Source organism: Borostomias antarcticus (genome assembly GCF_949987555.1).
Source record: "Borostomias antarcticus genome assembly, chromosome: 3".
Classification (NCBI taxonomy): Eukaryota; Metazoa; Chordata; class Actinopteri; order Stomiiformes; family Stomiidae; genus Borostomias; species Borostomias antarcticus.
The window spans coordinates 8,769,356-8,794,234 of NC_140236.1; the positions used below are offsets into that span (position 1 = coordinate 8,769,356).

At 47.4% G+C, this 24,879-nt stretch overlaps 1 protein-coding gene across 1 annotated transcript in view; it reads right to left on the reverse strand.

The window, feature by feature from the left end:
• The window catches only part of fmnl3 (formin-like 3), a gene marked incomplete at its 5' end in the record, with an annotated part of 34,063 nt that extends 10,530 nt beyond the window's left edge, over nucleotides 1-23,533 (reverse strand). Inside the window, 9 exons of the mRNA XM_084461750.1 lie at nucleotides 1,540-1,633; nucleotides 2,927-3,003; nucleotides 3,702-3,810; nucleotides 5,031-5,177; nucleotides 5,843-5,926; nucleotides 7,732-7,808; nucleotides 8,087-8,167; nucleotides 8,479-8,562; nucleotides 23,420-23,533. Coding sequence (XP_084317876.1) covers nucleotides 1,540-1,633; nucleotides 2,927-3,003; nucleotides 3,702-3,810; nucleotides 5,031-5,177; nucleotides 5,843-5,926; nucleotides 7,732-7,808; nucleotides 8,087-8,167; nucleotides 8,479-8,562; nucleotides 23,420-23,533 — 867 coding nt within the window. The remainder of the gene's footprint in view (nucleotides 1-1,539; nucleotides 1,634-2,926; nucleotides 3,004-3,701; nucleotides 3,811-5,030; nucleotides 5,178-5,842; nucleotides 5,927-7,731; nucleotides 7,809-8,086; nucleotides 8,168-8,478; nucleotides 8,563-23,419) is intronic.
• Between the last annotated feature and the right edge of the window lie 1,346 nt (nucleotides 23,534-24,879).

The following is a 24,879-nucleotide window of genomic DNA, read 5'->3' on the forward strand; positions in this document are numbered from 1 at the left end:
GAAAACAAACAGAACGTTTTCCCAAACTCTGAAAAAAAAGTTTTTAATAATGGGGAAATACCAAACCCCTCATATGTAATCCCCACATGACAACCATGAGTTATTACTCACTGCAATCAACACTTGATTACACCACAAGATGCAATTACATGCATTTTAAACTGCAATTGGATGTCCATCACGAAAAGTCCCAGAAAGAACTGTCACTGTGCATTGTATTACTCATTTTTGAAGTACCACTACAGAGAGTGGTGGCTCCCACAGTGTGTTGACTAGCCAGTCGATTAGCCACCAGAGCTCTTCGGGGCTGAGAATGCAGAGTAATTGGCGCGTTCCGGTGTTTAGATGACTATACAGGCAGAGACTGGGGCTAAAGCAAACCTTTTGAGGTCCGTCTGCTCCTGTCTGGGTAACTGCTCAGGCTCAGGATCACCTCAGTTACATCTGGACAGAACGTGTACATTTACTTTGTACAAGCTCTTTCACACCTTAGACATATTTGCACAATCTAGGTAGCTAAGGAGCGTACCGACTGCTATACTCTTGTACAGTACATTTGGATTTCTGTACATTTTGTATCAATTGAAAATTTGTTTTGTAGTCTGTGTTACTTTATTGTCTCTTGATGCTGTATTGTAGCAGTGCAATTTACCACCCTGGGATCAATAAAGAACTACTACTACTACTACTACTACTACTACTACTACTACTACTACTACTACTACTACTACTACTATTACCACTACTACTATTACTACTACTAATACTACTACTACTACTACTACTACTACTACTACTACTACTATTACCACTACTACTATTACTACTACTAATACTACTACTACTACTACTACTACTACTACTACTACTATTACTATTACTACTACTACTACTACTACTACTACTACTACTACTACTACTACTACTACTACTACTACTATTACTACTACTACTATTACTACTACTACTACTACTACTACTACTACTACTACTACTATTACTACTACTACTACTACTATTACTACTACTACTACTACTACTACTACCACTACTACTATTACTACTACTACTACTACTACTAATACTACTATTACTACTACTACTACTACTATTACTACTACTACTACTACTATTACTACTACTATTACTACTACTACTATTACTACTACTTCTCCTCCTCCTCCTCCTCCTCCTCCTCCTCCTCCTCCTATCTGGGACCCTGAAAGACTAATAGCATTATGGGCATATGACTGTATGGCTGTGCTTACACCATCTGTACTGTAACCTGGAATCCCCACAGCTCCTCAATCTCCTGTCTCTACACTGGTCCCTTTCATGCTCTGATGAGCCCATTGGAGTTGAGGGGAATAACTGTGCTGGTTATATTCAGTTCTCACACTTGACAACACATTGGAATGAGGCCTGGGTAAACAAGATGTTTGAACCTCGAAGGCTGCATGTCTTTTGAATGGACGCGTTGTTGTCATAGTTTTGGGGGGAATTTGGTGGTCAGATCAGCCTGACAGTATAACGCCGCACCTCTTTGAAGTTGTCGAACGCAGAGAGGATGATTTCGTGACCCCCTCTGACCAGACACACTGCAGCCAGCAGCTCCAGGACCAGGGCTTTTGTACTGTTGGTACAACACACACACACACACACACACACACACACACACACAGAAACAGAAAAAAACTATTAGTAAAATCCAGCTGAATATGGTTCAAACCTCAATTTGAAATTTGTTTTCATTGCAGAAGTCTGACTCTAAAACAGGATTGATAATGACATTGTTGCTTCACAGTATCGAGCCTTATGATTTGTTTCATCCTGTTCTGTCTTTCATAACTATACACAATGGACGGTTAAAGCCTTTGAACTTGCTTACTTGTGACTTTATTCAATCCGACAGTCTTCACATTCAACTTTACTCTAGCCAGCATTACATGGCTGCGTTCTGAATTGTATACTTCCATACTATATAGTATGCCAAAAAAGATGTAGTATGTCCCAATACATAGTATGCCACATGCAGTATGTAAAAAATACCAGGATGTACTACTACATCTGGTCGTATTTTGCAGTATGCAAGCCAGCAGACTTTTCTGGCTATTCTGACCCATAATCCATTGCACAGTGGAAATAACGTCACATTTGCAAGTCGCAACAGCTGTGGATGAATGCCGCTTTATGGACTGATGGATGTGGCCAAATTTTAAGGCGCAATGTTATGACAAGTGGTATGTCCCAATTGTATGCATGCTGCGTGCAAAGTACGCATTTTCTATGGGCAGCAGTAGTACATGCTGGTAGTAAAAAATAGAAGTATGTGATTCAGAACACAGCCTGTGTGTTCTGTGTGGTCTGTGTCCCACTCTAGTAACTCCCCGGAACCACACAATTTAGGAACAACAATCCTATTGTTACATATTTTCTTTTCTTTGTTTTTCTTGAATTTAAGTCCCTTATCGTGAAGCCGTACAGAAACTCTCTAATCTGTAGACCCAGAGGGGCGTGGCTTCAGAAGGGCCCGCTCCTCCTCGTTAGAGGGTGATCAGCTCCTGGGGTTCACAGCTGATCTCCCTGTGGTGAACAATCCCTCTCAGCGCCGACGAGCACATCTCTGATCCTCACCACAGAGAGGGACAAGCCCCGCGCACAATGCATGATGGGAGGAGCATATGAACGGGGCTTAAGTGGATCCTCTATTGTTGGACCCGACCCACCCTTAATATTCCCTAATGCGGGATAATTACTGTGAGAGAGGAGAGAGAGAGAGAGAGAGAGAGAGAGAGAGAGAGAGAGAGAGAAGGTCTAGTGTGCGGGTTTCCATCCCAGGTCTCGGAGGAGGCGTGAGGGAGAGGCAGATCTGGGGAGCGTTACGGCTAACGCCACGCCCCCCTTCTGTGCCTGCGTGCTCTCTTACCGTGAGTTCTTGTTGTTCATGCTCAGAGCGATCTCGTTGACTGCGTGAGCGTGGGACATGACCATATTGAAGCCATACTGCGGAGAGAGAGGGGAGGCAGAAGAGAGCAGGATGTGGTATTGAAGAGGGGGAAAAAAACAGAAGCAGAACGTTCTCTGTCTCTTCAGGTGAACACCGTTCACTTCTTCATCACCTCTTGCGTCATCATAACCTTTTTTGGTCACGTCGATAGTATGTTGGCCACACAGATAGCATGCTGGACACATAGACAGTATGTAAGATATCTTATGCAATGAGCAATAGGTTTCTCCTTGACCATTCTTTCTAATTCCACTGGAGATTAGGGATGATATGAACATTTTGGCCGATACCAATAACAGATATTAAAATTGCTATTATGGCCGATAACCAATATTTACCGATGTCAATATGATCTGTATAAAAACAAGTTTCTATGATAATAAAATGTTATACATACTAAAAAACACAGGTAAACACTGTCTCTATTTCCAAAACATTTTGAAAAGCCGATAAATCATCGATTTACCGCATTGTTTCCTCTCAAAAACAACACAGACAACAGCAGCTAGACAGAAATAATTATCGGCTGTTCACATCGGCCCTGTTTTGCACAAAATGACTAACATCGGCCGATACGGGTATGATTGCCGATATACCGTGCATCCCTACTGGAGATGGGTGCATTTGAATGATTTGACAGTAGTGATATGGGGCTTTGCGAGTGAATGTACAGTACGGTGCCAAACTTCAGTACCTGGTAGTTCATGATTGCTCTGAGACACATGATGCACACGTGCACATCGTCCTTCTGGCTCACCAGCCTGGAGTTCTTGATGGTTTTGCTGTTTGTCACTGAGCCATAGCTGCAACGGAACACAGAGGTTGACAACAAAACATATTTTCGACATTCAATGATAACGAAAGGCCATTCTGAACGTAAAGACATTTTATAACACTGTGAAGTGAGACTTATGTTCGCTGAGCTGTGCAGTGTACTATATCTGGCTTCCATGTGAATCTGGGGTTCGAGCGACGAGCTACAAAGCGTGCCAGAGAACTGGCAGAGAGCTGCAAAGATGGCCCTGTGGTCACAGATGCATTCTGAGATGTGAGGCCGCCAGTTTCCTGACAGCCTGTTACCAGACTACATGGCTCATCATCACAAGCACAGATCCAACATACACACACACACACACACACACACACACACACACACACACACACTCATCACAAAAAACGTTTCTGTCAAGTGCATGTTCTCACCACTTTTTCTTTCTACTTTGTTCGTCTCTTTTCTTCAGTTTTAATTATAATCGAGTATACAGAACGTAAAGCATTATAATCTGGATACAATCAATCTGAGCCTGAATATAAAGTCATGTTTACACTTTGCAATCTTGCACCTTTTAATCATTCTGGCTCCTATCATGTGTAGCGTTTCTTTCCTCTCTATGTGTGGTAGGCTGTGATGAGGGAGAGAGACAGAGAGAGAGAGAGAGAGAGAGAGAGAGAGAGAGAGAGAGAGAGAGGGAGAGAGAGGGAGAATCACAGGCAGGCATTCCACACGTGGAGCCCAGTGCAGCTGGCTCTAATCTGGGCCAGGACAGAAGACACACATCTGGATGGAAGAATGGAGGGATGGAGCTGGAGGTGGAGGAAGAGGAGGAGGAGGAGCAGGAGGAGGAAGGGAACGTTTAACAGTGAAAGGAAATAAAACAGTTCGGCGGGTGTGTCTGTCACGGCTACAGTAGGTCAACGCAGACAGAGAGAGAGAACAAGAGAGTGGTGGAGAGAGAGAGAGAGAGAGAGAGAGAGAGAGGCGGGGAATGACGCCCCAGATCGATATCGTCCACACAGAAGCGAGCTCGGTTCAGGAGGACTGAGGTGTCCCTCGCTTTTCATCAGTAATCCCTCCTTCCTGTCAGCTGGGCATCATTGCATCACATCAGAGACATGCTAACGCTAACATGCTAATGCTAACATCCATCTAGAGGCATCAGGGCACAGTCAGTTAGCGCAGCAAGAGGCAGCGTAGCGGCTAGCGATTAGCACCGGGGCTAAAGCATACAGGGGCTATACCTACCGGAGGACGGACTGGCGTGCAGAGCGGACCAGGGTGTTGCAGAAGGGCTGGGCCCCGCTCTGGTGCAGATCCTCGATGGACCTGCTCCAGGACTTAGCCTTGTCCAGGGAGCCCTCCTCCCCGATCTCCAGCCCCTCAAAATCAAACCTGGGACCGCAGACAAGACAGACGGACAGGACAGACGGACGGACGGACACATTGACAGACAGAGGGACAGGTGGGGTGGGGGGGGGGCAGGGGTCGAAGTTCGCAGCTTGGTGAAAGAGCCAAGGGTTATGTTCACGGTTGCACAGTAAGGTCTGCTGCTGCTGCTGCTGCACGGTAAAGCTTAGTGCAACGGAAAACATGGCGGCCCCAGTCAGAGGCCAAGTACGCGCCAGCGTGGCAGTAAAACGGCGCTCCACCGCTCAGCGGCCTGTCTGGCAGCACGTTCGCTCTGCGGGGCCGCCATGTATGACACCAGGCGTACGAGCACATCCAAGCACATTCAAGGGTAGGTAACGCATTATGAATGCCAGAGCACATTTTCACAGTCACAAAAAGCAGTTCATTGGCTCGGATTAGATCTGTTTGCACTGATGCCTTTGACAGTCTACCCTCAGTCCCTGTGTGCGTGTGTGTGTGTGTGTGTGTGTGTGTGTGTGTGTGTGTGTGTGTGTGTGTGTGTGTGTGTGTGTATGTGTGTGAAAGAGACAGAGAGGTGTGGTGTGGTGAGCCGATCAGGCCGAAGTGTGCTCAGAGCAGTGTGTTGTGTGTGTGTGTGTGTGTGTGTGTGTGTGTGTGTGTGTGTGTGTGTGTGCGTGTGTACTCACATGACAGCACACTGGGCGAATGAGAGGTACTCCACCAGGATGTCCAGCCCTCGGTTCTCATCGTTAAGGAACTCCCTGACCCATCTGTGTGACGTGGGACAGGAACCAGGGAGGTTAGCAGGGCAACGGGGCAGAGACACACACACCCATATCCCTTAACTCAGGAAAGAGAGAGGGAGGAGCAGCAGGAGGAGGAGGAGGAGGAGTGAATGGAATGGAGGCAGGCATTCACTACACTCTGCCCTCATTACTGAGACCAACAGGGGCTCTGGCGTCTGCATCCCCCGGACTAAAAACTGCACAGAATGGGGTCCCCCCCAGACAGAGGGAGAGAACTTGGCAAGGCCTCAACGGAAAGTAAACGACGCAGAGCGCGGCCCCAGATTTCCTCTCTCCCGTTGAACTCCCAGTTTTCGGGGGGAGCAAGGGAGAGGGCAAGAGAGAGAGAGAGAAGGAGAGAGAGAGAGAGGGAGGAGGAAAAACTCCAAACAAAGGCGTTCCCACTGCGAGGAGAGAGAGAGAGAGAACGTAGAAGGCATATGGCCGAGGAGGACCAGGGCTCTCACGTCGAACCCCCCCCCGATAGTCACGGTGTTTAGTCTAACCATCCCCCCCACCTACCCCCCCCCCCACACACACCACTACCACCCCACTCCCCCGGGGAGGCGGGACTGGGGTAAAAGGTTCTTAGAATAGTCCCGCAGCGCTACATCCTGTGAGACAGACCCAGGCGATGGAGGACATGGGAAGGAAGCACCGCATGCATGTGGGGAGGGGGGGGGGCTTGAGGTGAGCAGAGGAAAAGAGAGAAAGAAAGACTGGGCAGAAGGGTGGAGGGGCGGAGGGGATGGGGAGGCACGCTTCATCATCAGCTTCCTGTCTACCAGCCCTCCCCCCCCACCCCCCTCCCTCTCCCCCTTTTCTTTTCCTGTCCGACCAGATGCTATTTCAGATTGTCTTGGCAATCCGAGGAATAACACGTATCGGAGAGGGGCCAGAATTCAGGCCCACACATGTAACAAACAGGCCCCTGTTACCCTTAATACAACACACCCAGGCCTTCTGAAAATAGCCCTCCCACTCTTCTACGGTGCGTCTCCCAGGGAAAGGCACTGGACCTCGACTTTAACTGGTGAATAAGCAGGTCTTCGAGATGCATTTACCACAGGCGGGCGACTGGGTGGCATATAGGGGTGACAGCAGACGAATGAGCTTAAAATCAGCAGGGCGTGCATTCGGGTTACCTGTAATATCCACTTTGTAGACGCGTGCGTCTGTGTTTTTCGCTTTGCACCGCTATACTTAATACGGTAAGTGTGTGTTTACGGCTACGCTCGTGTGTGTCTGTGTGCTTTTATTAAGGTGCGCCGTTGGTCAGCCAAGCTTCCTGACCCTCTGGCGATCACAACAAAAGCTTCCTGCTCCCGCAACTACCGAGACGGGGAGAGAAGCACAATGACTACCATCTGGGTATTGTGAGGACTCCGTCATGAACTAATGTGAGTGGAGGCCGACAAGCCAAGAACAATAGAGGAGATCTGGGTACGAAGAAAAGCTCGGACTCCCTTCAGGCAGGAAGGGCAAGGAAAGGGCCTTTCTTAAAAGGGAAAATACCATGAATGGTACTGATTTCACTTCTCGCTTCAGTTCGTGTAGGTCACTGAATTGTGGTCGTTTCCTGGACATTAGATTAAGCCTAGGCTGGTTCAGGACTAATGGCTTCTTTTCACAGACATTTCTCCATTTGGCGGGTACTGTATGTGTCTTGGGAAACGGCCCAAAGGTTTCAATGGAAATAGAGGGGAAGTGTAGGGAAAATGTCAGGGATCCTCTCATCCTCTCACTCTACGATTTGATAGGCCGAGAGGGGGGAAGGGAGAGTAGATTACCCGATGTGATTGGTCCTCAGAGAGATCTCCAGCTCCCTCAGGACTTTAGTGGACTCCTGGACCCGCCTACGAAACTTCTGCAGCAGAAAAGGGGGGGAGAAGCAGTTGATATCAGACCTTTAGGTGTTTACACGTCCATGAAGAAGCACTGCTGTACAACTAAGTAGCTATATTGCAAATAACAAAAAGGTTCTCACAATATACAACTCATAAATCTAGTGAAGGGAAAAAGACACTAAAGAGTAAACTATGCAGTTTAAAAGAAAGCTTGTATGAAATATGAGAGGAAAACATTTGCACTTTAAGACCAACCACAGAGCTGCTATCTCTGGCTGGGGTGGGTGGAGGCTCTCACCTTTCGTGTGACTCCAGGGTCTAAGTAACCCCTAAGCTTCTGGATGTAGGTGTGGGGGGGGTTCTTCACCTGGAACCTCTCCTAACACACACACACACACACACACAAGTGAGTAAGGCAGCTGAACATCAATCAACAGCCCAAAACATTATTGTTGCCACAACATAGCTGCACACACACACATACACAAACAAAGTCTCACCTGCATGCATGGACATACTTATACAAACAGACAAAATTACACACACACACACACACACACACACACACACATACAGTACACACATACAGTACACACAATTTGTAGGTGTTAGTGCAGACTGAACAGATAGACCCATAACACCTGTATTAGCTCGGTGCAGGTGTATTATTGAGGTATACAAGACGTGTACCTGGTCACAGATGAGGTCCCACTTCTTCTCGTTGTCATACTGTCTTAGGAGCCTGGCTTTGTCGGGCGGCAGGTTCATGGAACTCTGAAAACGGAAAAGAGGAGAGTGTCGGGAACAGATTTCATTAGCCTCAGTAAGTCATCTGGTTATCTTAACTGCGACGGTGGGGTGATGACTGTGTCAGTGTCATGTCTTTCAGGGCCTTGACTCCTGCTGGGGTCAGCAAGGCCTCTACCCAAACCCGGTTAGCCACACAATGACCTCATTTCCTGTGTTAACTCTGAGCATCCTGTTGCGTGAGATCGCCCAAATCTCCCCTGCGCTTGCAAATCTGGTTTCTGGCTAGACTAGTAATTTTAAACACAGAAAGCCTCCGTCAGAGAAAGGAGCTGGGAGTATCATCTACTCGGGCTGTAAAAACAGTTAACACCACATACAATCGGGCCCCAGGCAGCTAGTTTTACTGTGGCTCAAAATGAGCCATTTAGCATGACGATTAGTCTAATTTGTTGTTTGAGACTGACCCAGTTAAGTATTTCTTCATGTCTTCTTCACCACTGCAAATGCAAACACAATGGCTGACATGAGCAAGAGTTACTACTTCCTGGTATGAGTCACCAGCCAATTAACAGAGGTCAACTTGGAAGTCTCTTAAAAGGCTAGGAAGTGTAACAAGTTTAAGAGACGGTTTGCACCTCCTGAAAACTGATCACCTCAGCGTTTTCTCTTTGAAGAGAGCATAAAGGGGTGTTTGTTCACGACCCGCCACTTGGAACCCGCATGCACAGTAACCCCCCTCACCACACACACACACACGCACACCCCCAGGCCTCGCCACATACTGCCTGTCAGCTTGAACTTTGACCGCCATCTATAACTCACACTCTCCTCTCACACAATCCGACTACACATCACAGCCCATACATGCTAATCCAATTTTCTTTACATAGCCCTATGTAGCACTAACACCGGATGGCACAACTATCCCCTACTTCCCCTCCCAATAGCAGGCTAACTCAGGCTAACCTTAGATGATTCATAGACAATGAATATCACATGTGAGTATTTTTATTTGTTTTCCACAGTGGAGCCTATTTAGCTTCCTCCAGCAGCACGTAGTGAATCACTATGACTGGGATGAATGGGCGCTGTGACACTTTGCTCCTGTGCCCCACTGCCCTGCTGCCTTACTGTCTGCATGAGATAGGCCCGAGCTGCTCCTACTTAACTCCACAGTCTAGACTAAACTGAACTCTTCAGCGTCGCATAACAACCGCTTTGCGTCTGGCGTTGTTCGGCGCGCACAGAAACAGAGACCGTATAATCACCGGTGCTTTGGAAGTAACGTTACAATTTATTGAAAAAAGAAAATAAAACAACGCCGAAGCCGCCGAGAAGAGAAGAGCTCCGGAGACAGAGCGGTGAGAAACTGTTAGATTAGCGCTCCCTGACAGGCCTCGCCTTCCCAAACCCACACAGCGGAGAAAAAAAGAGAAACGCTGTGCATTCCAGATGTCCAGAATTACAGAAGGAATGCGTCCTGTTTATAATGGTTACAAATTTGCTATAAATTCTCTCTCTCTCTCTCTCTCTCTCTGTGTCTTTCTTTCTTTCTTTCTTTCTTATTTTCTCCCCCTCTCTCCCTCCCCTGTACTATTTCTCTCTATGGAGGAGAACTTTACCCACCACACAATCGCCCCCCCCCTGGAAGGTTACACATTTGGGAAGGGGTGTTGATGTTTAAGCCCCCACCCCCACCGCTCTCTTTGTCCATGCAAGTGCCAGGCCAGGCTAGGAAGCTATCTATTACCACTAAATGCAATAATGTAGCCAAGCGAGACTCGGGCAATAACAAATAAAGGGGACGACACTTGTGGGTAACCAGTAACATCCCCCTTGTTTACAGCTTCTGTCTGCTTGTACGAGGATTGATGGGTCTAAAAACCTCCGTGACGAGGCCACTGGGACGTTCCAAACAGTGCGTCGGTCTGCATGAGTCCCATGCCAGAGATGCTTTTACGACTTCATTACCTGTGAGGACTACAAATCCTGCATTACCTGTGAGGACTACAAATCCAGTCTTTATGGCGGTGTGTTTTATGGGAACGTAGCTGGGCCTCCATGCAAACACGCATGATTACATGGGTTGACAGGGCAATAGATCCTGATGTATCTGGCCCAGCCTCAGGCCAGGACCAGAGCCTGTTCCCCACTGCTTGTTTTTCTGGCCGGTCCAGCGGATCAGGGAAGGACCTCGGGCCATAAGAGCAAAGTGCAGTGTTCACGTTTCTAATTCAATTCTGCAGCATGCAGGCTGCAACAGTCCAGACAGACAGAGATGTTGCTTATTGCTTTAGACCCTAAAGGGAAAAAGTCCTAAAAAGCTGAATGTTTTTCAATCAACTATTATTGAGATTTGAAAGCGAGATAAGCCAGTGAAAGTAATCCAAACTGAATGAGAAGAGTAAAACACCAGATGAGGCTTCTGTTCTCTAACGTGAGCTTAAAAACAAACTGAAAACCCAACTTGTTCAAAGAGAAACAAAATCTGATGGGACATTTACTTTTGCACACTTTTCTTGCTATAGGAAAGCCTTACAGTGGCCTAAAATGTAGAAAAAGTCACTTTGTATAAAATACTTCATAACAAATATAAACAAACTAAAAAAAAAAAAAAAAAAAACAATAAAATACTTAATAACAATTGTAATATACCGCATACAATCATTGGATTAGTCCATGTTCTTATTGGAGTGAAGACACTGACCTTGAGTGTCAGCCCGAGGTGTGTGTGTGTGTGTGTGTGTGTGTGTGTGTGTGTGTGTGTATACTGGTTAACAGTCTTTTAGAATCCAGAAGGTGTGCTTGGAGACTTTTAGAGCAGGGTTAGGGTTAGGCCTGTCCTGTCTCTACAGTGTAGAGAGGATGTTTCCTATGGCCTTTATTTGGGTAATTGGAGCCACATAATCCAATTAAGATAATTGCATTTCACTTTCTACTCCACTGATACCATCTCATGCTTCCTGTGTTTACAGAAGAAACCCAGAAAGTCGTACTTACTAAACTCCCAAATAGCTACTTCTGCAAAGGTTAGGACTAAGTTGACCGGTCTGGGCAAATTTTGAAAGAGAAGAATGATTGATATTTGATTGCGAACCTCAACAAAAATGCCTGGAAGTTGTGACGGAGCCAAGCCACCCACCAGCGCTGCTCTCTGCGAAGGCCTGTCTTGTCTGACCTGCCATCAGCCCCACAAAAGGCGCTTTGTTTGAGCTGTTCTGATGAAGTCCCGATCCCGCCATGTGACATTTGAGCTGTTTTTCTCCCAATAACATATCGTCAAACAATAGCTTGTGGGCAGGGACGATGTTATGCAAGAACACTGCCCTAACTAGCCACTGCCCAACCAGACCCACTGGTTCTACTGTCTCCATTATCTTCCAAAATAATTAGGCCCCCATTGTGGCCAGGGACACTGAGGGCCGTGAGGAGGAGAGCAGAATTAGGCCCTGCAGCCCAGATGGCTGTTTGAGTTTGTGGCTGCAGCAGTGCTGCTAAACTCTAGCTCTTAACTAGAAATCTGCCATTCTCAAGGCAGATGATACATTCTCACATTCTCTACTCCCCCCCCCCCTCTCTCTCTCTCTCTCACACACACACACACAAATCAAATACTCAACAAAAGATCATTGGAAAAATCAAACAAAAGGGGAAGCGTGAGACTGCAATGGAATAAATAACACATGAGACGGAGAGAGAGAAAGAGAGAGAGAGAGAAAGAGAGAGGAACAGAAATACACAGAGGGGGCAGATCAGCCGGGAGACATTTTAAAGGGATAGGCACTTCACACAAGCCACACATCAGAGAGATAGAGAGAGAGAGAGAGAGAGAGAGAGAGAGCGAGAGAGAGAGAGAGAAAGAGATAGAGAGGAAGGGGAACTCCTCAGTCTTTCAGGGGTTCAGGGTATCAGTTGAAGTCGCTGAGAGGTGGTGTCGGGTTCGAGGACGGGAGCCCGGGAGGGCCATGTGAATCTGAGCAGGGCAGGGACCCCGGCCACAGTCACGCACAGGCCCGCGTCTGCCAGCAGGTGATGACGAACACCGCCGTGATGAAGGAGGGCACTGCCGGCTTTGGGCAGCTTCATCTGACCTATAGGGGAGCTGTTAATCCAATCGTTTTCCGGTCTGACCAATTAGGCTCCGGTTCCCGTTTATGACCTGCGACAAGGCCGCAGAAGAGGTCGCGCACACCCACGCGCACGCACACACTCTCTCCGTACTGAGGAGGGACACATGGGGGAACAACAGGATGCGACCCCCCGCCCAACCCCCCACCCGGCTCTCTTTCTCACAGCTCAACACCTAGACAGCGATAAGACAGGGCAGATATTGACAACAAACCAGCTCATGTCTCTCACACATACACACACACACACACACACACACACACACACTGTTCTCTCCTATCTACCCATCATCAACCCAGTTTCCTCTTAGTCTTATAGTCCCACTTTTGGCTGAAATAACACGAGAAAAAAAGACAGCCGGCGTGTATTTCTGGAGCAGGACTTCTGTCTTGTTTTGATCTGGGTTTTTCTGGTCGCTTTCCAGAGAGTGAGCAGGAGTTTGTTGCGCCGAGATCTCTGAGGTGGTGCATTCTGGGACAAAAACAAGTCCAATAAAGTGCTGATGCGTTTGGACTGAATCTGAGTAGATCAGATGAGTCACAGGGAGCCGTGAGCCATGTCATTAGGTGGCCTGGTAAGCTGTGAGAAACACACCCACACACACATACAGTAAGCTTCCATGGATACACACACTCACCCACACGGGTCCTTGCAAACACACACACAGACACACACAGGTCGTTGCAAACACACACAGAGACACATCAGCACAACCTTAAGACTTCCGTTTAAGACCTGTCAGTAACTAGCTACTGTTCCTGTCTACTTTAGCGCTGTCTACCATTTCATACGCTAGACAGACGCCAGACCTTGTCAAGGGGAGAGACGGAGAGAGAGAGGGTGGAGGGGGGGGGTTGGAGGGGGGGGAGAGAGAGAGAGAGAGGATGAATGCAGCATGTGAAAGCCCAGACACGGACATGCAGACCCAGACAGTCATCTTCCACCTCCGCTGGCCTGTCTCTGACCTGGTTTGTTCTCTTTCATACACACACACGCACGCACACACACACACACACACACACACACACACACACACACACACACACACACACACACACACACGCATACACACACATTCAGACACACACACACACTTACACACACTCTCTCTCTCTCTCACACTCACACACATACAACCACAGAAACACACACTTCCACCCCCCTGTACTGAATGTAGGGTGTCAGAGGTCTGTACTAACTTTTGTCACCAAAACACACCCAGCTATAATGGAGTCCATGTATACAGTACACTTGAACAAGCGTGACAGTTACTGTATACAGGGTTTCTCTTCTAACTTCTAATTAACTTTCTTTCTCAAAGCATTTATACTAAGTGAGAAAGCTGGCCTCCTTCTGAACTCAAAAGTGCCAGTTGAGAGGAAAACCCAGAGCTGACAACGGAGGAGTAGGAAAGTCCTGAAGCTCTCTAATGATGGGTATTGTCTGGCAAATGTTGTTGATCCTCGCCAGAAACAGATCCAAGATGGCTGCAGAGAAAACAACATTATTTCGGCCTTAGTGTACCAGTGTTTTCTTTAGGATTTTTTACAATTATTATTATTATTTTTGGAACAGAGCACATCTTAGGCCTGCTGGACGAGAAACGCCAAGCCGAGTTTGGGCGGCGGACCATTATTTGTGCCAAAACGGAGTGGAGTCGTCTGGATTTGGTTCAAGCCAAACCCCCGCTAGAGAAGAGAAGAGAGGAAGTCAGGGTAGAGACGACCCAGTAGAGACAACCCAGCCTCTCTCTTAACCTGGCCCTCTACCCTCAGTGGAGCAGTACTGACTGAAAAAATGGGCACTGCACCAGCTTTCATTTGCTATGGTTGTGCAATTTGTTGTAATCAGTGTGGTGATCTTGAGGCAGGTTTACTCAATGTCAAAATATGGAATGGAGTTTACCGTACACCCTCGACGAAAGGGTGTCCTAACAGTATATAGGTACAGACACCTGTTGCCTAACATCCTTGTTGGGAATACCTGACAGGATGCAGCACCATACAAGCCAATGACCTGGGGGGGGATTACATCATACCGTAAACAAGGGCGTGTCCGCGTACTGTAAATGTATCGGGGAGAGAGACGCCATCCCTGACAGCGTCTGAAGATAGTCTCTGTCACTGGCCTTTTTTTCCCCCTGCCGCCATCAGGGGTGTGTCTATTGTTCTGCTGAGTTCTCCCGCCTGGGAGTGGAACGCTGCGAGAGAGAACCGGGAGAGAGACTGGAACCTCGGCTGTCGCCTTCGCCAAAGGACGTCCTCAGCTCCTCTGTTCCCTAGATTTTGTGTGTGTGTGTGTGTGTGTGTGTGTGTGTGCGTGCGTGCGTGCGTGCGTGCGTTTGTGCGTGTTGGTGTTTTTCCAGCGATCAGGTAACCTGTTGCACTCAGAGTGGTGCATCATGGGAAACGATCCCCCCGCTTTCTCTGCAACGACACCTGATGCTCCTACCGCTTGTTACAAGGTAACATGAACCAGCCAATCACAACAAAGCATGCCCCCCCAGCACAAAGACACTGGAGGACTGCTGGGGCCCACAGACCAGCCACTGCCACCTCTCCCAGAGAGAGAGAGAGAGGGGGGGGAGAGAGAGAGAGAGAGAGAGAGAAGGAAAGAGAGAGAAGGAAAGAGAGGGAGAGAGAGAGGAGGGAATCAGAGCAGGGGGGAGAGATGGAATGAAAGAAGTAGGGTATCGGGGGAGGGGAGGGGGGGGGGGGGGGGGGGCTCTATCTCTCCCCCTGCTGGGCCTTGTTTACAGAAGGAAACCCAGGCAGGCTCAACAGCCACATTAAGGTAATAACGGGCTCTGGCTGAGTTACCACCACTCTCTGCATTCACATGCAAAGCCAGAGCCAGTGGCCAGACCACATTCTAGAGAGGTGAAACCTGAAGACAAGTGAAAACATTCCAATCCGACCGACCCAAACAAAGCAACAGACGTCACCGGCGACCAGAAGAGCTGAACCCTGCTAGAAACGCAAGAGAAACTGTCATTTATTCAATAACGCTAAAAGTTAAGTCGCTGATTTACAGCCACAGCATAACGTCATATAATCCCTTTAATCTTATGCAATCTCATCAACCCCATGAACAATTCATTGAAGCTTACTGCCCTTCCAACAGCTGTGATGCCTCCTGAAAAGCATTACAACACAAATCAGGGGGTGTAAAAAAAAAAATTGCCATGACGCCATCGTGATGCGGAAGTTAACGGCGGCACCCTTTACAGCTGTGATGTGAATGCCAGCCCGCCTGTGCTGGTATACCTGCCGCTCTTCCTGCTGGTCTCACTGCCGTCTGGCAGCCCAGAGCTGGGGTCTGGGCTCTGGGTCAAACTCACGCATCACACACTTGATTTACCTCAAAGTTTGAATTATTAGTTCTCTGCCATTGGCTTCGTAAGTACTAGGCAAGTGAAATCAAGTGCCCCCTGAGTATCCATAAGAGTATTGATAAATAGTATTTTGTCCAGGTGTGCTAGGGTCTGGGTCTAAGGTCTGGGTTGACCCCCCTCCGTATCCTTTGACCTTTGGTCCAGGCAGTAAAGAGAAATAACTTTTCTACCAGGCGCTAGCTTTGTGATTGCCACTCAAGGCATTAGACACAGACATTCCGTTGCAATGAGAGTCATAAAGAGTAGGTGTTGTCGTGGTGCCATTTGAGGGGGAATTTAGGTATTTCTGGAACTTGCAAGCTATGAGTTCATGTATTTACCTATCCAACAATAGGACTGGGACACGGGAGCTGATGGACTCACAGCCTTCAAAGTCCGGCTGAGTTCAATTTCAAGACAATTATTGTCTTTGACCCTTTGAAGCCTGCCTGCTTACGACCGAGGCCAGAGATCAACAGAGAAATGTCCAGAGTTCAGGGTCGCTGTGGCGGCAAGGAGCCAGATGTTTTCCAGCCTCCAGCGTGAACAAAACCGACAGTTAACGGTAGCATTTCACTCTTCACCTTGAGTCTAAAAAGTAAGTACTTCAGACAGGTGCTCGTTGTAAACATCCAAAACACATCTCCGACCCCAAGAATACACCCGAAGCTCCCCCTCCACCTGACTAAACATTGCTACTGACCCAACAATGACTTACATTCCTGTTAATGTGTTTTGACACTGGAGGGCCCTGTGCCCATGTACAGGAATAACAAGGTTATGAGTAAGATATAAACAAAAGACCACTACAATCGGTCATGAATCAGATGTGTGTTTTTTTTCATCAGTTCCTGTGAGATGGATATCCTGTTTGTTGGCCCCTGGCCACCTCTCCAGGCATAGAGACGGACTGACGGACAGAGAAGGGCCAGGCCCCGGGCAGGAAACTCGCACGAGCAGAATGTCAGGAATGCAGGTGAAGCTACACGCTACGCGCTCCAGTGACCCTGGCCGGCCCTGGCCCGGGCCCTCTGACACACAGCCCAGTGCCACGTTCGAGAGGCGACACCGCGACCGGGACAGCGTGGAATCCCTTGGATTGTTTCTATTCCACTGAGTTCTATTTGCGTTCTATTCAACGTCGGGGGACGTCGGGTCTAAACCGACCCGTTTTCCGACGTACGGTACTGCGGTGTTTTCATCTAGGAAAATATTTTTTTAAAAGCCGGTCAGCATTTCAGGGAAGTCGTTCAGGGAAGTCGTTTTGAGTCAGAAAGAAACAAGCTCAAACAAACTCAATCTGAGAAAGAAGCAGAAGAAGAAGAGAAGAGTTCATGTATGATTGGGACCCATGTGATTCCCAAGTTTCCCAGCTCTCTGTCACATGTCTCTGAGTTCCTTCATCCGCTCTGAGACGTCAGAGTAGACCGGGGCAGCCCTAGGCACTCTCAAAATGAATGCACTCCACCCCCCACCAAAAAGCAGAAGTAGGCTACAAATACGAAATAGAGAGAAACTGATAGAAATAGACAGAAAGGGAAGTTCCCCATTATGTAAGGTCTTTCTCGGGCCAGTCAGGTCATTGCCATATATCATTGGGATGGGAATTGATAAGTAGCACTGAGCCATAATCCATTACCTCTTTAAATGGATTTACAGCAGTGCAGAGAAAGAGAGAGGGAGAGACAGAGAGAGAGAGAGAGAGAGAGAGAGAGAGAGAGAGAGGCACAAAAGGAACCAGGGGTTGAGGCCCCCTCTTTAAAACAACACTGACTGACAGAGTCCCCATTGTATTGAGGAGGAAACCACTTCTACAACCTAGAGGCTCGGTGCAGCTGCATCAGAGCAGTGAGCTAAACCCCCCCCCCACCCCCCATCTCTGCCCTAACACACGCACCCGTGCACACACACACCCTCACTGCATAAACACTGTCATACAAAGCGGCTGATTCTAGAATGTGTATGTGTGTGTGTGTAGTGTAACTTCTCTTGACCACACATTAATATTATTGAGGTAGTCAGTTGACTGTCTAATGACTGTATAATTAACTGCTCAGGCAATCACATGAAGGAGATGCACGGGCACACACACACACACACACACACACACACGCACAATTTATCTAATTTATCTTTTCAAAATAATAGTCATCTGCTACTTTCATGTTTTTTGGGGAGGGGGTGACAAATGCACATGTTCTAAATATTGATATTGAGTGACAGCCATTTCATCATAATTACCAATGCACTGGTCTCATTATGCAAATGGAACAAAAGCACTTCTTGTTGTGTTGTGGGCGCTGTCCAGTGCACTTCAAAGATGATTTTTTTGTCATTGACTTGTGGTCACTTAAAGCAATGTCCTTCAACTTGATTTGCTTTATTTGGATATAAAAGACCAAATTGTCATTGGGGCTAGGGAGAGCCAGGTGGACTGGACTGCTTCCCTTCCTGCCTGTCTGTCTGCCTGCTTACCACCTGCAGTAGCCTCTGGACACAGCATGTACCCTGGCCATGCACACATGCTCCCACAATCCCCTTCTCCCTGCCCAGCCAGGGTCATCTCCCAGGGTCTGGTTGGCTAGCGGAGCAGGGAGACAGATGTACATTCTCCCCCGATGTCAGTTTGCGGCACAATAAACAAACAAAGGCTTAACCACCCCCTACCAACACACACACACACATTCTAGACTTTTGAGAAAAGTGGAATGATGTTTGCGGGGCAGAGCACATACATAAAAAAAACGAATGAAAATGATTTAGGTTTAATGTCCCATCGACACGGCGCACAGCTGGACTCCATTAGTTCCACTTGAGTGGCAGCCATCAAACACTCCCAGCTCTCCAGGTTCTTTTGAAGGCCGGCTCTAGGGGCGTAGCGATGTCACCGAGAGGGTGGAGGGACCACTCTGTCGGTACTTTCTGTTGAATTTCACTTAACTACCGTTGACCTTCACTGACACAAAAACTTTGTTGCCAAACAAATATGGGTGAGCTCACTCCTAACCAGAGGGACTTTCCTTTCCACCACAATGAGACCTCAATAGCGAAACCGAGGGCACGTCATCCTATGATGCAACGCCATGTCAGGAGCAAAACGGACGAGGTGAAGGAGGTAGAGTGAGGCAGCGACGGACGAATCCGCCCGACCCGGCTTCCAGCTCAATCAAGTCTTTAGGAAATAACCGTTGTTCCCAACAGCTTTGAAAGACGTGCGCGGACTGTTGGAGGAGCGCTGGGTAAAGTCATTACAACCAGGCGCGGTGGCAGACGGCCAGTTCAATGGGGAATTTTCCCTCCGTCTCTCTCTTTCTCTCCCTCTCTCTCCGAGTCCTCCTGTGGCCCCAGACTAGACCAGACCACAGGAATCCGGCGGGGGAGTTTTGAAAGAGGATACCCCCCTCCTGAACCCAACGACAAGTACCCCGCTCACTCACTCACTCCGGCAGCACACCTTCGGAAACGGCCCCTACCACCACCCCCCCCCCCCCAACGGGAAAGTCATATGGAGAAGGTTATAACTGGGCATAGAAGCCAGACATGCCATAGTGAGCCAGGCTGGAGGAATGAAAAAGGCGGGAAAACAAAAGCGAGAGTTCTATTTCCATAGGAACTCCATTTCCCACAACCCCATATGGTAAAGTCAAAGGAATGGAAGAGTCCCAAGGACACAATGGGAAGGTAATAGGAGAAAAAAATCCAGACATCTCGAGGGAGATATCCCTACTGATTGATGATGACTGACTAAGGCCCTGTTTGTGTGTGCGTGCGTGTTTGTGTGTGAGTGAGCCCACATCTGTCTGTGAGGTCTAGGTGGCCTTGCGATGCTAGGCTGCTAGTTGCACTAATGACATGTAGTAGGGCCGGTAGCTGTCTCCAGGAACACACATCCTATTGTAAGGGAAAACTGTTCTCGGCGGCCGAATGCCTACAATGCAATTTCCTATGTAAAAAGACAGGGGGGAATGTCGGGCAGCTGTTTCCAGCCACAGAATACAGAGCTGCGGCTGTTTCTGAAGACGCTGGACAGTGGAGAGAGAGAAGGAGAGAAAGAGAGAGAGAGAGAAAGAGAAAGAGAGAGAGAGAGGAGAGAGAAAGGGGGGAGATGCCTTTAGCACATGCTCCCGGTTAGACTTGACCCAAGCATTTCATTTGCAAGACCGCATGAAGTGGTCTAATTTAACCCAGGGGTCTCTTACCCTCGTCCCCTCCCCTCACCCATCTGCGGACGTCCTGCTAAAGTCATTAGTTCAGGGATATTACTACACTGGCAAGGACTGCACCCATGACATCATTACGCCCTGGCCAATCCAATGGGACGTCTGAGAGCTGTCTGGGATGGGGGGATGCTGTCCCACTAGATAGGGTCACACGCACACACACACACACACACACACATTACATAAATACACACACACACACATTGTACATACATAAATACACACACACACACATTGTACATATATAAATACACACATACTATTAACACACACACACACATATTGTATGTAGTTTGTGTCTAGACTGACAGGGTACCAGTTGGTGTTTGTATGTCTGGATATTCTCAGTGTTTGTATTATTTTAGGTGGACCCTGGGAAGACTAGCAACCGCTGCTGCGGAAGCTCATGGGGATACGAATAAAGAATAAACAATAGTGTACATACTGTACAGCACACACACACACACACACATATGTAACCATGTGAAAATGAGTCCTTGTGAGTCCCGAGTAAGTAACGAGTTGTTGGTTAAACTCACTCCCCCAATATAAATACAGTCCACCCATGCTGATGAAGAGAAGCTGGCTAAAACGGTGTCTGTCCCACTGGAGACCGGGGTTTGAATCTGAGAAAGCAGAAATGTATGGGTTACACATGCATACTGTACACACACACACACACACACACACACTCACACACACACACACACAGACACACACACACACCGGAAGCTCAGCAGGGGGAGGTGGAAGATAAGAGAAACACCCCTTATGGAAATCAGATTGTTTATTTCCATGTATGCCTCTGACAACTAACACAGAGGCAGAGGAACATTCTGAATTTGCGAAAACGTTCCACGGAAGACGTTTTCACTTCGACCCTATAGTTGACAACTACGTCTCCCGTCACTGAGCTAGTTTTCATCTTGTCGGCTGTCGTAGGAAGGGAAAGGCCACGTCTGAGCTCAGCCAGAAGCCGCCGCCCATCTCTTCCTGATGACCTTTAACCCCCGATTCAGATGCTTTTTGATGTCGCTTTATCTCCAAACAAGAGCCAGGCAGCGCAGAGCCACGACCATTGTCTGATAAGACATCTGAAAACACACGCGTTGTTCTTTCCCACGAAATCAAACGAAGCCAGAGGAAATCTGGTGCTACCGGGTGGATGGAACAGTCTGCCAGATAATACAACAGCAGCTAAGGACGATAGTGGACTTGTGTCAGCTCTATCTCCTGCTGCCATATTTTTCCCAGGGATCATGCCGTAAATCTATTTCTGAATCTGATGACTCACTTTTGGTCATCGTTCTCTGACTGTAGGCCTAATAAACATAGGCTATAGCTTTTTTACTGTTGTTTCTGGAAAATTATGCTGGTTAAAAATATTCTGCATGTCGCCCGACCGTCACATGGAACTTTATCGTCAGCTAAATACAGGCTTTCATCATGACCACCCACTGGCTTCTGTAGGGAGAGTCAGCTCTGTGTGGGAGAGATGGGAACAGTAGTTGAATACTTGTCACAATAACTGAGACTTATCACAGCAGTCAACAAGAGTGCTCTGAATGGTTCCTGGCTGTGCTGCTGCAGTCTGCTGTAGCTGTGACAGTGGCCAACAGTGACTGAGCTCTCTCCTGCCAGGCCGGCCAATGAGCAGTGGCATCGCGCCCATGGACACTGTGGCCGCCCGGGGCCCCTGGCTGGATATGGTTAATTATATTGGGAGAATCGGGCATTCTTGGAATACATCTTAATAAGACGAATCAGCAGCCTCGTGTCAGGGAGATGCCATGGTTTAGCAGATGTATGTTTTACTGTGAAGTCCGCAGGGGACTAAAATTAGAGCGGGCGTGGTGGGGGTTGATCACATCATCAATGGCACACTCAGTATAAACACTTGTAGTACACACATTATGGATGCTTCACATGAGGGACATGACTTACATGAGGCCTTTTCAGAAGCATTAATGGTGCTTTAGGCTGTAATACATTCATTAATTGAGGAGTTATAAGCCAAGTTGGTAAATGCAAGCTCTTGTAACTGAGGTGTAAACTTTGTTGATATTCCAAATAAGATTCCTGATCATGTTTTTCTAGCAAAGGCATTCCAAAATAAAATACAATCTAAACAAAAGTCCACTTTCTGATTAGGCCCTAAGTTACTTTTTCTTCATGGCAATAGCTACAAGGAACGTATCATTCAAACTGGCATTTGTCATTTGTCTCTTGATTTTGGAAGAGAGACACACTTGGCACTTCCAATGTGGTGAATTGTAAAAGTGGGTGTTGACTGTGTGCACAGTATCACAAAGCGCGCAGACAACTACGACCCTGTAAGACGGGGTGCAAAGATGGTGAGCGGAGAGGAGAGGAGAGGAGAGGGGGTGGTTCTTTACGAGCTCTCGGGTGTGGGAGTTTTGGGGGAATTCAGAAAATGTTGTTTTCACAATCTGTCAGCGAATGATGAAAAAACGTGTTGACATAAACGTAGCAAATATGAATTCCACAATGCAAATAATGTATATATAATTTAACGTATGTTTTAGAAAGTAAAAATGATCCCTCTCAAAACCAGGCCATCGCCGCTCCACGCAGACTTCACAAAATCAGCCCAGAGCCTCGAGTTGACTTTCTGGAAACAAAAGAACTCCAGGCGAGGGGAAAAAGAGTGAAAGAGCGGGGGTGGGACGGGTCGGGGCAATTTACAATATCAGCAACTCATTACAGATGAAGGGACGTGTAAAATGTGTTTTGGCCTCCCTCATGACAATACAACATCGCTCCACGCATACAGCGCTCACAGGAGCCAAAATAATCCTCTCCATTGTCACGTCAACATGACTACAGTAACATCATCATGCCTGCAAGATAAATGTGTGAGTAGTTTGATGTGTTGAATAAACAGCTTGTTTCTGGTGTTAATGAGTTTACATATTGTAGCCTAGCGACTTGGGTAGAAGGTTGAAATGTGTCCGACAAGGCTACATTCATTCAATCATCAACCTCAAATGAACTAATGTAGCCTAGGCTTACCAGGCTACAAAGTTATATCAAATCAAACGTAGCCTTGCCTGCAAACACGCAGTTGTCTGATTATATGGAGTGTTACGACAGAGATGCGAGGATTTGTTTTGTACAGGACCTAATTTAGAGCACTTACCAAAACTATAGCAAATCTCTCCTCCAGCTCTGCCTGATCGGGCATGGGCACTTTCAGCGGCATTATATGATGCTTCATCTCCGAATGTCCATCCACACTCTCAATGTTCCCCATGTTTCTAACGAAAAGCAGATCCTCTTATAAGATTAAATAAAAGTCCACTAGATCTTGTTTCAGAGTTCCTCCAAAGAAAGGAAAATGTCTTATGGTCCTCCAAATGCACTGATTCGTTATTCCAAACGGACTAAAGTTCCACTAGGAATCAAAAGTTGACACCACAAAAGTCTCATATTGTCTCTTAATAAAAACCTGCTATTTTTTCATCTGATGTTGCCTACAGTAGGCTATATTCAACTAGCCTGCTCTAATTGTTACTAGCAAAAGCAACAAGTATGATACAATTGCTTTCTGTTCCAAAGAATGGTCTCCGATTTACCCGGCCAATCCATCTCTTGCTGTGAAATCAATAAAATAGCTTAATCCCTTCAAATAGTTCCTAGCTTTCTGTACTTTCTTGGCTGCGGTGTGTTTCCATTCATTATTGTTGTGTGATCCTGATTATAGGCTCTTCGATGTAGCCTCCACTCAGAGGGCTGGCTTCATGCTATTGTCCCTCCCTCGAGAAGAGAAAACCTCCCCATGAGGCGGTGCCTTGTCCATCTCTACCGCTGACAGGATTTAGGGGGCCTGATAGCACTTTATCGCAACCTGGTGGTAAGGCTATGACCCATCACTAACTATAGAGCCTATACACAATTGAAAACAATGTCTTAAGTATGACTGTACACCTTAACTACCTCCGCCCCAGCGACAGCGCAGGGCGAGAGGTAATGTTTTCAGTGGCATGAGTAGGCTACGTACATAGGTCTTTTAGCAGGATTACACAAAAACTACTGCACCGATTTTCATGAAACTCGGTGGGAGGGTATAGCATGCGCCACCTTAGAGCCCATTAAATTTTGGAGCGGATCTGAATCACAAGGCGAGTCCAGGAGCCGCCCAAACACTGCCAGCCATTCATTCTTTAGACCAGGTTTACCCTAAAACTACAAGACAGATTTTCATGAAACTGTGTAGGTGTGTCGCATGGGTCAACTAACCCATTCAATTCCAAAGTGGATTTGAATGGAATTGAATCCCAAAGTGGATTTGAATCACAAGGCGGGTGCATGAGCCGCCCAAACACGGTCGGCCAATAACTACTAGACACTTTTCCTCGGTGGAGGGGTTTAGCATGGGCCAATTTAGAACCCATTAAATCTGGGCATGCACAGAGCCACGACATGCATTCAGGGGCGGGGGGCTGTGCTCTTTGAGCACCATTTCTAGTTGGGAACTGATCTGAAAGTCTAAAACACCAGTATAGTCTACCTAATTTACATATCTAAAACATAAGCTAAACGTGTTGAATCTACAGTGATAAATGACACAAACAGCAGCTGATTTTGAAAGTGCAAACA